The 13,747-nt window shown below is 37.3% G+C and overlaps 1 protein-coding gene across 1 annotated transcript in view; it reads left to right on the top strand.

Moving 5' to 3' along the window:
- GFRAL (GDNF family receptor alpha like) overlaps positions 1-13,747 on the top strand; it is a 34,790-nt gene that overhangs the window by 10,582 nt on the left and 10,461 nt on the right. The window contains exons 5-8 of the mRNA XM_050951635.1: positions 1,251-1,307; positions 2,869-3,199; positions 6,169-6,419; positions 12,939-13,034. Of these exons, the coding sequence (XP_050807592.1) occupies positions 1,251-1,307; positions 2,869-3,199; positions 6,169-6,419; positions 12,939-13,034 (735 nt within the window). The remainder of the gene's footprint in view (positions 1-1,250; positions 1,308-2,868; positions 3,200-6,168; positions 6,420-12,938; positions 13,035-13,747) is intronic.

Here is a 13,747-nt window from a genome sequence, read left to right as displayed (position 1 = left end):
TATCAAGTGGTAGATGAAATCGTAGTTTGAATGATTGGAATAATTTCCTAATATGTGTTTGCACGGCACTTAGCACAGGGGAATTCTGGTCCTGAGTGGTACCTTTCAGAGCCACTGATAGTACCAGAACTAGGTGAGTAATTGTTTTTTTGGTTGGGAGTCTGGACCAAAAACTGAGGAAAAAATATTCAGTTCAGGTCAGCCTGAAACTGACTTTTTTTTTTATTTTTGTCACTGAAATGAGAAACCTAAAACATCATTTCAGAAACACTTCTGCATGTTTCCAAACAAAATTTGCTCCCCTGATCAATCCTGGCTGAGTGAAATTGACATTCTTGCAATAGCTGCAGTGAAACACAAGAAAGTCAATTTCACTCAGCAGCTGCTGGGTTCCCAGAGCCTGTGGCTCCAAGGAAGCCCCATGAGTAAGGACTGCCCTGGGAGTCAGGGGTTTCAGGGCTTCAAGTATACAACAGGGTTCCTGGAAGCCTTGGCATGCGGAAGCTGCCCTGGAGCCTTGGACCCTGGTATCACCATTGTCCTCAGCCCTGGGCAATCCACCTGGGAGATCTACTCTGAAGTCACAGAGTCGATCAGCTCCAAAACACTCAGGGCTGTCTCAGCTTGCAGGCTCTCTTTCGTGGAGCTGTGCACCCTGGAACACTGTGTTTCAGTAAAAGTTTCATCAAATCTGCAACAGACTCAGTGAAATACTTACAGTTCAGAGAATCAGCATTTCCTTGTGAACCTGTAACAACCATCTCCTAACTACTAATACATAATAATAATAATAAATTATTAATATAGTTTTGTATGGAAATACATGTATTATTAATGGACAATATTTTTAACAATTGCTGTATACATTCATAAATTTTGGCTACCATATTTATATTTAGCCATAAGGGTCCTGGTTTTCAGAGATGCTAAGCACCCAACAGTTCTCATTGAGGTCCCACACTTCTGGCTACATATTCAGAGAGAAGAGTGATGTTCTCAATATCAATGAAAAAAGATCATGCGCAGATTTGCTTTAATATCTCTAAACAAACATAATGATCTTTTAGAGCTTTTATAGCAAATTGAAAAGTCTATTTGACTAACCTAATTTATTTTTTTTTGCTTTACTTTTATTTGAAAGGTTTTGCTAGCATTAGAGTCAATAAAGTTTTACATTAAAGCTCACAGCAAGACTGACATGTAATTTATCAATGTTACATATATTCTCTGTATGTATCTTTTTCTTCTAGATAATATTAACATGGAAATTAAGTTACAATGGAACTTATCTGCTCTTTCCAAACATGGTAAATTTGAATTTATTTTTCTTTCAGTCTGTGATAGTGGGCAATGTAGCTGCATGTAGATTAAATAATAACAACAACATTTAACAAACATACTTAAAATTTGAAATTTTAGTGAACCCCAAAGATTTGCAGATAGATTTCTGTTCAGATAAGGATACAGAAGTTCATAATAAAAAATCCAATGGCAATTCTTCTGATTTTGTCCCATTCAAAAATTTTAAAATAAAAAAAAAATGATCTGAACATTTCAGAACATAAAGGTTTAGTTTCAGATCTGTCGAAGAATAGATGCAAGGTCCACTAACAGGAGATTGTTGTCATTTTAATGGTGACTTCTGTAAGAGTGAGAGATCTATCTTAATTATTACTTATGCATCTTGTTCTAACCATGATATTTAATGGACGAGGAAGCTAATTCAGATAAAATTAGAACAATCTGAACTATTATAATAAAAATATATTAATAATATTTATTTATCAACAGTCACAACACTATGGCATGTCCCTATACTTTGCATTGCAAATAAAGATCAAATCCTGTGAGGTCCTGGGTGCCCTTTATGAGGTGCTGGAGGCTCTGAAATAATACGAAACTCAACAGGAGACAATCAGGACCTTGCCAGATTGGACCCTAACTGTGATATTACGATTTATAAAGATAGTACGAGAAGAGCACTGGGCGTTCACAGATGAATACGTAAACAAAGGCTCTGAAATGAAGAGCTTACTTTCTATGGCTGCAATTCTGGCTCTGTTGAAGTCAACAGCAAAGTATCCATTAACTTAATGGAGACAGGATTTCACCCTCAGTGTTTCAGATAACAAAAATTTTCATTAAGGCAGAGTTAAGGTTGCCTGGCAGTGTCTCATGCTCTTCCAGAAGGTTGAGGTCAGCAAAGCTCAGATCTCTGAAAACAGGGAAATAAAGAGATGAGGTCATTCAAACTTAAATTTCTGAAAAACAGCTACAGTACACACAAATAATTAGTGAAAATTCCATGTGTGCTTCAGACTTTTTGATGGGTTGGGATTTTTAATTATTCAGCTCTATAAAGTAATCTTAACTCCGATGGATCCTGCCTAACAGCAGTGCTAAATTAGGAAAAGAACTAACCCTGAAGAATTCAAGAATTGCCTTGATTGCAAAAGGATGGGCATTTGACCCTTAGGCTGAAATGGACGTTTCTGTAGAGAAACCTTTCAAGGCCCTCTGGCTCTCACCTTCCCAATCTTTACACCCCCATTACACATTTCCAGCATTTTATTATTAACAAATAGTGAGATAAACTGGATTTATATCCTAATCAGTTGTCTCTACAGCTGGTAGAGAAGTTTTAGTCCTCCCCACAAAAAATTACAAATAAAAATGGGGTACAGAGGGGAGAAATATTGCACTAATGTGTATCAATTTTTGGACCAGCTCTAATTTTTATAAATCTTTCTTGTATAGTTAAGACTTGATCCTGCAACTGCTTTCAGAAGCCAAAAGCACAAAAAACAACCTCTAGATTGGTCTTTATATTTATCTTCATGTATTTTTTATATGTATTATTCCTTTTAGAATACACAGAGAACGGAACCTGTTTTGATGTAAACAAGGAGTGTATTGAAGATGAAGTATGTAATAAGCAGTTATCTCTGTACCTTAAAGTTTGTTCAGTAACTAGAAAGCAGTGCAACATGGAACAATGCCAAGCAGCCATAAGGTTCTTCTATCAAAATATGCCTTTTAATGTTGCCCAGATGTTGACTTTTTGTGACTGCACCCAGCCTGATGAATCTTGTCAGCAAGCCAAAGAACTTCTTCATGGCAAGCCGTGTGCAGTCAACATAGTTCCCCCTGCTTCGTGTCTAAATGTAATTCACAGGTGCAAAGACAATGAATTGTGCAGGTAAGAAAAAGAATTATTACTTTATTTAACTTTTGTCTGGTAACGTGTATGTCAATAACAATGAAGAAGGATGATAGATATAATAACTCTTTACACACACACACCACAGAATGATTTTCCTCATTATAGTTACTTGATGGCATTGATGGTATCTGAGAACAAGTATGCCTGCAAAGAAATTTTTCTCTAAACCTTATAAGCAACAACAATCTTTTAACTTTCCTATTAAAATAAATCCATGGCCATCTGGGCACTTCCTGACTGTCACTATACACAATGGACACTCAAAACTTCACAATTACAGTAAGTTTAGAACTCAGATCATCCTACTAAAAAGCACATGAGCTTAAGGGAAATCTCAGTTACTAAGATAGGGACAACGACACACAGCTGAGCAGTTCTAATTCTGGCCAGGAAAGGAAAGTGCAAAGCATATAGATTAACCAGTTCACTACAATATTTATGTGGATTGTTTTCACTTTCTACCCTAAAAAGGAATATTAATATGTTCTTTATCACATGGCAGACTTTAGCAATTCCTGAAAACATGGATCTGTTCTGAAAAGTGATTGTAAAAATGGCATTGCAGGTTCTATTCCTTTTGATTTTCAAAGACTTCCATATTAGCTGCATTCATTTTGCAAGTAAAATGCAGGGTTCTTTCTAACTGTGAGTCCTGAAAACTCAGTCTGGGTTTTATATTTCTTGTCTATCAACACTCATAACAAAGTTTCTGGCAGACAAATTATGTGCTCAGAGATTTTCAACCCCACTTGCTTCAGTTTTTGTCCTGGAAAATGCTCCTTTGCCTCCAGATGGTTTGCACAAAGCATGCAGCTGACTGGGCAAAGTTTGTTTGGTGAAATTAATTATCCATTAACCCAGTAATCTGATGCTTTGCACCCAATTGTTGCATAAGGAAAATGGTCTAAATAAGAAAACATTTTCAATTATTTATTTTTGTCCTTTTCTCCTTCAAACAGACTATGTGATTATAACCCCCTGTGTGTGATAAAAACCCATTGTGTCCATAAACAATCAATCACGCAGAGTGAGCCAGCTTTTGGATTTTATTTCATATTATTTTACAAAATAGCTAAGTGAGAAACAGCTGTAGGATTGACCTGTACATACAGCGCCACTTAAATATGACCATAATTTGTTGGACAACTGGCTCGCTTTAGATTTCAATGTGGTCATTCTAGCACTATGGGACAAGACCTGAAATTCATCTAATAAATTAAGCATGCTGCAAATTAACCTTCAATAAAGAGAACAAGGATCACATTCAGCTCTGCCATAAGCAAGTTCAATTCAAATTGACATCACTGGGGGTTGCACTGTTTTATGCCAGGTTGAATTGTGTGTGTAGGAGTCTAACTGGAAACCATATTTAGCAGAGACTCATTGAATTACCCATTACTCTTGAACATCAATGTTTGCTAACATTAACAATCAGTAGAGATAAATATCAGAATTACACTGTGAATTATATTTAGCTGTTCCTATAAATTATGAACCTGAACAAAATATTGTGCCATTAGCACAGAAATGACAGCTCCTTTGACTGAAACCTTGAATTGTGTAATGTAACTGCTGTATAACTGGGTTCTACATTGACCCTTATAAGGTATCATCTTCCAGACATGCTATCTTTTTAACAGCCCTGTGAAATCAGTACTTAATTCATACAAAAGTCTCCAGCTGTATGGGATGCCATATTTTAATGGGTCAATGCCCAACACTTTAGAGTCTGATCCAATAACCCATTGCCCAATCCAGTAATATTTAATATAATAGATATTGATTAGAAAGATATTTATCAAAGGTTTTGCAACAGTCCTGTTAAGAAAATAGATAAAACTATAATTGTTAAACATTGGCACATCAAGGACTAATTTTAGTCTACCCAACATAGTAAACAAACTGTCATATGGGATCACTGAAGTGAGAAAGAGGAACCAAGTTAGTCCTCGTTATTCCTCATTTAATCTGATCACCACTAATCCTCTTCTAATGTAGTTTTATAGTTATGGTTAACTTGTTTTTAGTTTGTTTTCTTTTTTTAGCCTGTAAAACTTTTTGCTATGTGGATTAGATAATCTTTATTTTATATCACTCCAATCCAGTGTTCTGCCCAGACGTATGATTTTACACACCTGCCACATCCATTAGAAATTTACTTGCTTTGGTTTCATTATGATTTCCAGCCTGATTATTCTACTTTACTGCAAGCTGTCCTCTCTGGGTGTCTCCTTAGATGATTGTTACTTTCACCACTTATTGCTGAATCCTAGAAAATCTCTGCTGTTTATAAATTGATCAAAATTGATTTTCTTCAAAGAAATTAATTTCTGAAGCCCAGATTCTGCCCTCAGTTACAATTATGCAACACCACTGATGTCAATGAAATTGGACAGGTTTAAGGAGGGCAGAGTTTGGACCTATTGACACATCTCTCTATCATTATACCTTTATGATGTGATAGATTTTTTTTTACTCTCAATAGAGATGGGGGACTATTGTGCCCTACCAAGCCTACTGATACCATGGCATCCCAAGGATGGAGTCTGATGACCAGGAAGGCTTTTGAAATCACTGTCAGCCTGCTCCTACCATTTGAAATTTTACAGGATCTGACAGGAAAGGGACTTTGGGAGACATCAAATCCTGAAGACTGCCCCAATGAATGAGAGATGTCTTCTCTGGGAGAGGCTTTCATAGCATGAAAACACTCTTTCCTTTATTCTCTTCTCCTTTTGATGTTGCATAGAAAGCTTCTGCCCTACAGGACCCATAGTCAGCGTTCACAGAGAAATTTCTGATTAAAAATTTCTTTTACCAGCATATTTCTAGTAATCATTAAATTAGCTTCTCTTGTGTTTTGTGTTTTTGTGTCTCTCCATCTCAAGTTGTCTTAATCATAATATAGCAAAGCTTTTCTTGTATGTTTCCTATGTTTCCTCCAGGAAAAAATATGAAGTGTTTCTGTCAAAGTGCTGGAGACATGTGACAAAAAGATGCTATGACGATAAAGCTTGCCTTGAAACTTTAATTGAGGATGATCTGAATTGCTCTGGAAGTGCTGACTGCAGAGCAGCTTACATTGACAACTGGGGCACCATGCTGCGGGTGGAATGCACTTGTAATACTGTCCCACTAGCTGAACAGTCCTTGTGCAAGCTCTTCCATCACCTGTTTCACAGCAAGTCCTGCTTCAGTAAGTTATGTAAGAAAAAATGCACTGTAAAATATTAACAAGCTTGTTTTATACAACAAAATCTATTACGTGAATTAGATCGTGAGATCGATAAAATATTTCACTGTGCCAAATTTATCTCTAGTGTAACACTGTTGGCTTCAGTAAAGTTATATCCAGGATGCATTTGTCCAGATGAACTGCATATGCAATGTGGTGATCTTTGGTGTCTGCAAACATTTTATATTTCTACGAAGCGTCATTAGTTAAGTTGTGAATTGAAATGGTTAAATGAAGTCAGTGGAATCACCGCGAAGGCAATAGTTTCTAATCGTACAGGACATTCTAAATATCAGCAGGGTTCTAAAGCATTTCTGCTGGCAGTCAGTCAGTCTATGTTTCTGTACATGCTTTTCAGTGTTATGGTAGATAACCTTTTCTCCTTCTGCTATTTCACCAGAGTTTACAGACTTTTGTGAAAATGCTAGGGATAGCTTCAGATTGGCTAGAAGTGCATTGTTAAAAACATTTACTTATGGGAATCTAGAGGGGGATTTTAAGTATAATTCAAGTAGCCCGTGAAACTATAGTATTCCACAGAGAGCTTCTATGGTCTTCTATCAGTCACCATCTACCTTCAAATAGTTTCTCAACAGAAATGAAAGAAGAGTCCAATATGTGATATGTTTTTGAATCAGGACCTTTAAAAAATTTCTTCTTATTTCATTTCTGAGCAGAGATCTATGAACAAAAAAATGGCCATACTGAGTCAGACCAGCGGCCCACTACCTTGACTTCTGATTGTGGCCAGTGCCAGATGCTTCAGAAGAAATGAACAGAACAGGGCAATTATCAAGTGATCCATCCTCTGTTGTCCACTATCAGCTTCTGGCAGTCAGAAGTTTAGGGACACCAAGACCATGGAGTTGTATCCCTGACTATCTTGGCTATTAGCCATTGATGGACCTGTCCTACATGAATTTATCTAATTCTTGTCTGAATCCAGTTATACTTTAGGCCTTCACAACGTCCCCTGCCAATGAGTTCATCAGGTTGACTGTGTGTTCTGTGAGGAAGTGCTTCCTTATGTTTGTTTTCAACCTACTGCTTATTAATTTCATTGAGTGAACCCTGATTCTTTTGTTATGTGAAGGGGTAAATAATACTTCCTTATTTATTTTTTCCACAACATTCATGATTTTATAGACCTCTGTTGTATCCTCCCTTAGTCATCTGTCCTAGTCTTTTTGATCTCTCCTCATATGGAAGCTGTTTCATACCCCTAATCAGTTTTATTGTCCTTCTCTGTACTTTTTCCGTTTCTAATACATCTGCGTGCAATATTCAAGGTGTGAGCATACTATGGATTTATATAGAGGCAATATGATATTTTCCATCTTATTATCTATCCCTTTCCTAATGATTCCCAACATTCTGTTGGCTTTTTTAACTGCCACTGCACATTGATTAGATGTTTCCAAAGAACTATCCACAATGACTCCAAGATCTCTTTCTTGGGTGACAGCAGCTAATTTAGACCCCATCATTTTGTATGTGTAGTTGGGATTATATTTCCAATGTGCATTATTTTGCACTTATCAGCATTTAATCTGCCATTTCATCACCCAGTCACCCAGTTTAGTGAGATCCCTTTGTAACTCTTTGCAATCTGCTTTGGACTTAACTATCTTGAGTAATTTTGTATCATTTGCAAACTTTGCTACCTCACTGTTTACCTCCTTTTCCAGATCAGTTATGAATATATCGAACAGCACAAGTCCCAGTACAGAACCTGGGGGATCTCACTATTTACTTCTCTCTTCATTGTGAAAACTGAGCATTTATGCTTATCTTTTAATCACTTTCTGATCAATGAGAGGATCTTTCCTCTTATCCCATGACTGCTTACTTTGATTAAGAGCCTTTGGTGCAGGACCTTGTCAAAGGCTTTCTGGAAGCCCAAGTATACTGTGTCAACTGGATAACCCTTGTTCACATGCTTGAATTCTCATAGATTGGTGAGGCATGATTTCCCTTTACAAAAGACATATTGACTCTTCTCCAACATGTTGTGTTTATCTATGTGTCTGATAATTCTGTTCTTTACTAGAGTTTCAATCCATTTCCCTGGTACTGAAATTAGGCTTATGGGTCTGTAAGTTCCAGGATCACTTCTGAAGCCTTTTTTTAAAAAAATGACATTACATTATCTATCCTCTAGTCATCTGGTACAGAGGCTAATTTAAGTGATGGGTTACATACGACAGTTAGTAGTTCTGCAAATTCCAAAACCACCTTTACTGACACTTTGATCTGGGACAGTTCCTCAGATTTGTCACCTAAAAAGAATGACTTGGCTGTGGGAGTCTCCTTCACATCCTCTGCAGTGAAAACCAATACAAAGAATTAATTCAGCTTATCCACAACAACCTTCTCTTCTTTGAGTGCTCTTTTTACATCTCAATCATCCAGTGGCCTCCCTGATTGTATGACAGACTTTGTGATTCTAATGTACTTAAAAAAAGTTTGCTGTTAATTTGTGTCTTTTGCTAGTTGCTCTTCAAATTCCTTTTTGGCCTGCCTAAATATACTTTTACACTTCACTTGCAAGAGTTTATGCCCCTTTCTATTTTCCTTAGTAGCACTTGACTTCTAATTTTTAAAGGATGTCTTTTTACCTCTAACCACGTCTTTTACTCTGATATTTTGACATGATGGCATTTTTTTTGGTCTTCTTACTTATTTTTTTAATTTGGGGTTTGCATTTAGTTTGAGCCTCTACTATGGTGTTTTTAAAAAGTTTCCATGCAAATTGCAGGCATTTCATTCTTGTGACTGTTCCTTGTAATTTCCATTTAACTAGCTTCCTCATTTTTGTGCAGTTCCCCTGTTGGAAGTGAAATGCTGTGGTGGGTCTCTGGTACTCCCCCCACCCCTGATGATGTTAAATTTAATTATATTATGGTCATTATTACCTAAGGGTTCAGCTATATGCACCTCTTATACGAGATTCTGTGCTCCACTTAGGACTAACTCAAGAATAGCCTCTCCCATTGTGGGTTCCAGGATGAGCTGCTTCAAGAATCAGTCAAATGGTGTCTACAAATGTTATCTCTGCAACCTGCCAGAGGTGACATGTAGCCATTCAATCTGGGGATAGCTGAAATCCCCCATTATTAACGGGGTTTTTGTTTTTGTAGTCTCTCTAATCTTCCTGAGAATATCAAAGGCACAGTCACCATCCTGGTCATGTGGTTGGTGGTTTATTCCTACTGCTGTATTCTTATTATTCAAGCATGGAATTTCCATCCATAGAGATTCTGTAGTACAGTGTGATTCATTTAAGATTTTTACAATATTTGGCTCTATGCTTTCTTTTCATATATAGAACCACTGCCTCAACAGTGTCTACTCTGTCATTCCTATATATTTTGTTCCCTGTTATAACTGCGTCCTATTGATTATCATCATTCCACCATCATCTCCTTTAGAAAGAAAGCAACACACATAAGGATGTACACTAACTTCCATTTTTTTACTCCAAAAGTTATATGAACTTTTAATTAAAACTGTATACAGCAAATTTCCACCAAAAAATGGCTCAGTAGAGCTCTGCGATATATTATGATTAATATGTTAAACGCCAACCTTATATTCAAAATGTTGTAGACCATTGTCAGTAGCATACACATATAACCTCATTGAATTTGGATGTATGTATCTTACTGAACTCTATTTATATCGCTATCTAATCTGGTATTTCCAAGGTATTATCCTCTCTGTATTTAAGTACGTGCTGGTTACTGGGAAAGGGCCACTGCAGCCGAAGTCAGTAATAGGCTTCATGGAATTCAGAGTGGGAAGACAGAAGGGTACAATCTGTAGAGGGGTTGATGAGCATCACCATCTGGAGCTAAGATGATCCCCACAGTTTAGCTGGGGAGCCACTCTGCACTCAGTTCACTGGTCTGAGTGCCACTATGTGTGACAGACAGCAAGGGGCCTGCATTGGTCAGAATTTGGTTCAGTGGCCATTTAGCCTAGTACTGGATGAGTAAAAATGAAGGGCCAGATTCTGATATCCTTTCTCACATTGAACAGTGAAGTAAATTCATTCCATAAGAAGAAAATTCATTGTTTCAAATGGGACTTCTAGAAGAGTAAGATCCCACACAGCATGAGGAAAGGCATCAGAATCTGGTTGTAAGTAAGAATTTCAGGATTTAGCTCAATGTGCTGTATTAATTCCCTCAGAACTATAAGACTCTGCCATGTGACCAGCTATTTATATATTTTTAAACACACAAATTATCGTTACAGTATACTTTAACTGGAGAATTAAGATACACTGAACCAAAATCTGTTGGCCCAGCTTTGGTACATACATGCATATACTCTAGCCCCATGTACTAACAGACCTTGTAAAATAAAATATTTATAACATATTTAATGAGAGGTAGTGACTCTTCTGCATTTTGAACTGACGGGGCTTCTTTTCTAATGGAAAAGAAGGTACTTTTTAAAAAATTGACTAGTTGGATACAAAATTTCATTTAAACTGTTGGTTGATATTGAGTTATATCAGCAGAGATTATAATGCTGAAAACTACAAAAACTTTTGTTTTTCATTTGCACTCATATGACTTACAGGTTACCTAATAAAATAAAATTGTGAAAATGTTGCCCCAAGGCGTAGACTTTCAGTGCTAAGTTTCAGACTGCAGCAAGATTTTACAATGAGTTATATGCCCCCTGGAAAAGAAGTGCTGATAACGCTAACAAATTCATAATTATAGCAGTGGATCTGAGTATAATGATAATAATTACTGACCATTTGTTTTGTGGTAGCACACAAAGGCTCCAGGCAATGATCATAGCCACATTGCGCTAGCCACTTTGCATGCACGCGTGCACGCACACATCAAAAAGACATTCCCTGGCTCACAGTAATAATCAAATAACACCTCAGCTTTTGCCATTCCCTGAAGCATTTCCTTTAGAATCAGGATAAAACCTCCATGGAAACTCGATTAACCAAATTGATAGGACATGAAGAGTCACCACCTTGGTGCTATATTATAACAATACTTTCATGTTAACTAGGCCGAAATGGCTTCTTTGGGATTTGATTTGGTATTGTTGCTAATTGATATCTCCCTTTTTCATTTTTCTATACCTCTAGCAGTTGTAGTATTAAATCAAAGAGGGATATTTTTATGATTATATTTTAAATTGTTAGGCAACCATGTTAAAGCCCTCAGTGGTGGGGGAGTTACGGAGATATTGATTGTTAAAGCTCATGTTGCTATCTGTTCGGAGTCAGATCAGTGTGCGGGTTTTAAACAACTTTCGTTATTATTGTTTATTTACAATGAGGATTTTTTAAATAAACACATGCATAGGGCAACAAAAGAAATCTCTGGCTTTAGAGTTAGTGAGAATGAATATAAGAACATAAGCTGCGACACATAAGAACATAAGAAGGAGAAGGTAGATGGAGGAGAAGGTAGATGCTAGCATGGTCCTATTGCTGTAAAAGGGACCTGCACAGATGGCTAAGCAGCCCATGTGGTGTCCTACTGGTTTATGAGACTGTGCATGGCCATACATGTCTGCCCATGGGATCTATCTGCAGGATTATAGCCTCTGTAAGCATCAGGATCAGGACTCAGAGGAAAGGGGCTGAAAATGACCTCTTCAGTGTTATAGGAACCGCATCAATTAGTAGCAGTACAGAATCAGTATCACAAACTGATCTGAGAGAATGCATATCTCAATGCCAAAACTGAAAAATTAGAAAAGTATCATAAATATTCTAAACTTTAAATTTGTATGTTTCTTATTAATGACATCTGAGGGAGATAATATGCCAGTTCTGGATTTATTTAAATGATTTTGAATGATTTTCTAGACTGTGACAAACAGACTCTTCCTCATGCCATTCAGACTCTTTGCATTCCTCCCAGGAAAATTAGTTTGGCTCCTCAGCCTCCTTTAGAGACTGTTGATACCTTAGCCTCTGACTCTGTAAACTGATGCACTCTGGTGCACCTCTGTGCTTGCACTGAGCCCATTGACTCTGATATATATATTTTCTAATTTATTTGTGAGATTGCTACTTCCAAGACTGTGAGTTTTGAGCAGGTGCAAGACTCTGAAGATGGGTTTGGAGAGCAGAATTTGGCCTTGGGAAGCTGCTTAAAACCCACTTCCATTCCTGATCTCCTCTGACTGTATGCTCCCACTCACTGCATAACCCTAAAATTGTTTGTCTTGTTTCTATCCAAATGGAATGTAAGCACCTTGGAGGCAAAGAACTTTTCTATTTCTTTTTCCATAAAACCCTGTAAGTCATCTTTATTAATCTATGTCTGAGACACAGAAGAACAATAATTTATATTTACCAAACTATTTAGTTCATGTTTTCACTGCAGGGACAATATTATTTAACAGCTATCTCTTATAAATAGTGGCTACTTTCAGTTTGATCTACTGTACAAAAATGTATACTTGTATCAAAATATTTTCTCCTGTTTTCAGGTCAGATTTCAAGAGGAAAGACAGACCTTCAGCAGATACATACTGATATGCCAGGAGAAAAGCTTCCCATAACAAGGTTGCATTCTTTATTTAATGGTGAGTTTGGCCAATAACAGCATGATTTTCACAGAAATAGTCTTTGAAATTTCATTCATGAAACACTGTGCAGTATGGTCCAATGGATGGTGCCCTGGAATGGTATCAGGAGACCTGAGCTTTATTTCTGGTTCTGGCACTGGACTGCTGTGTATCCTTGGCTAAGTCACTACACTTTTCTAATTCTCAGTTTGCCCCTCTATAAAATGGACCTCAGGGCTTGTCTTCACTATTGGGGAGAACAATGCTGCTGCAATTGATGCAGCGGGTGTAGATTTAGAGGGTCTAGTGAAGACCCGCTAAATTGATGGCAAGTGCTCTCCAGTTGACTCTGGTACTCCAGCTCCCTGAGAAGAGTAAGGTAAGTCGACTGGAGAGCATCTCCCATTGACACAGCACAGTGAAGACACTGGGGTATGTCAACCTAAGCTACACAACTCCAGCTACATTATTCATGTAGCTGAAGTAGCATAACGTAGCTCAACTTACCCCAATAGTGAGAGAAGCCCTAATACTCAACTACTCTGTTAAGTCTTTAAAGTTTCATGGATGAAAAGAACTCTATAATAACTAGGTATTGTTGTTGTTGTTGTCAGAGGTTCCAGGAGATGAGATAGGCGTAAATTAAAGGTTGTATTTTTTAAAAAATAGCTCATAGGGTGGAATAGGTAGCCAATTCTTGCAAGTTCTTTTGGCCAGAGATCTGGTCCTAT

Source organism: Gopherus flavomarginatus, chromosome 4, assembly GCF_025201925.1.
Source record: "Gopherus flavomarginatus isolate rGopFla2 chromosome 4, rGopFla2.mat.asm, whole genome shotgun sequence".
Classification (NCBI taxonomy): Eukaryota; Metazoa; Chordata; order Testudines; family Testudinidae; genus Gopherus; species Gopherus flavomarginatus.
The sequence above is the reverse complement of the archived record's forward strand: the minus strand, read 5'-3'. Positions and strand labels throughout refer to the sequence as shown.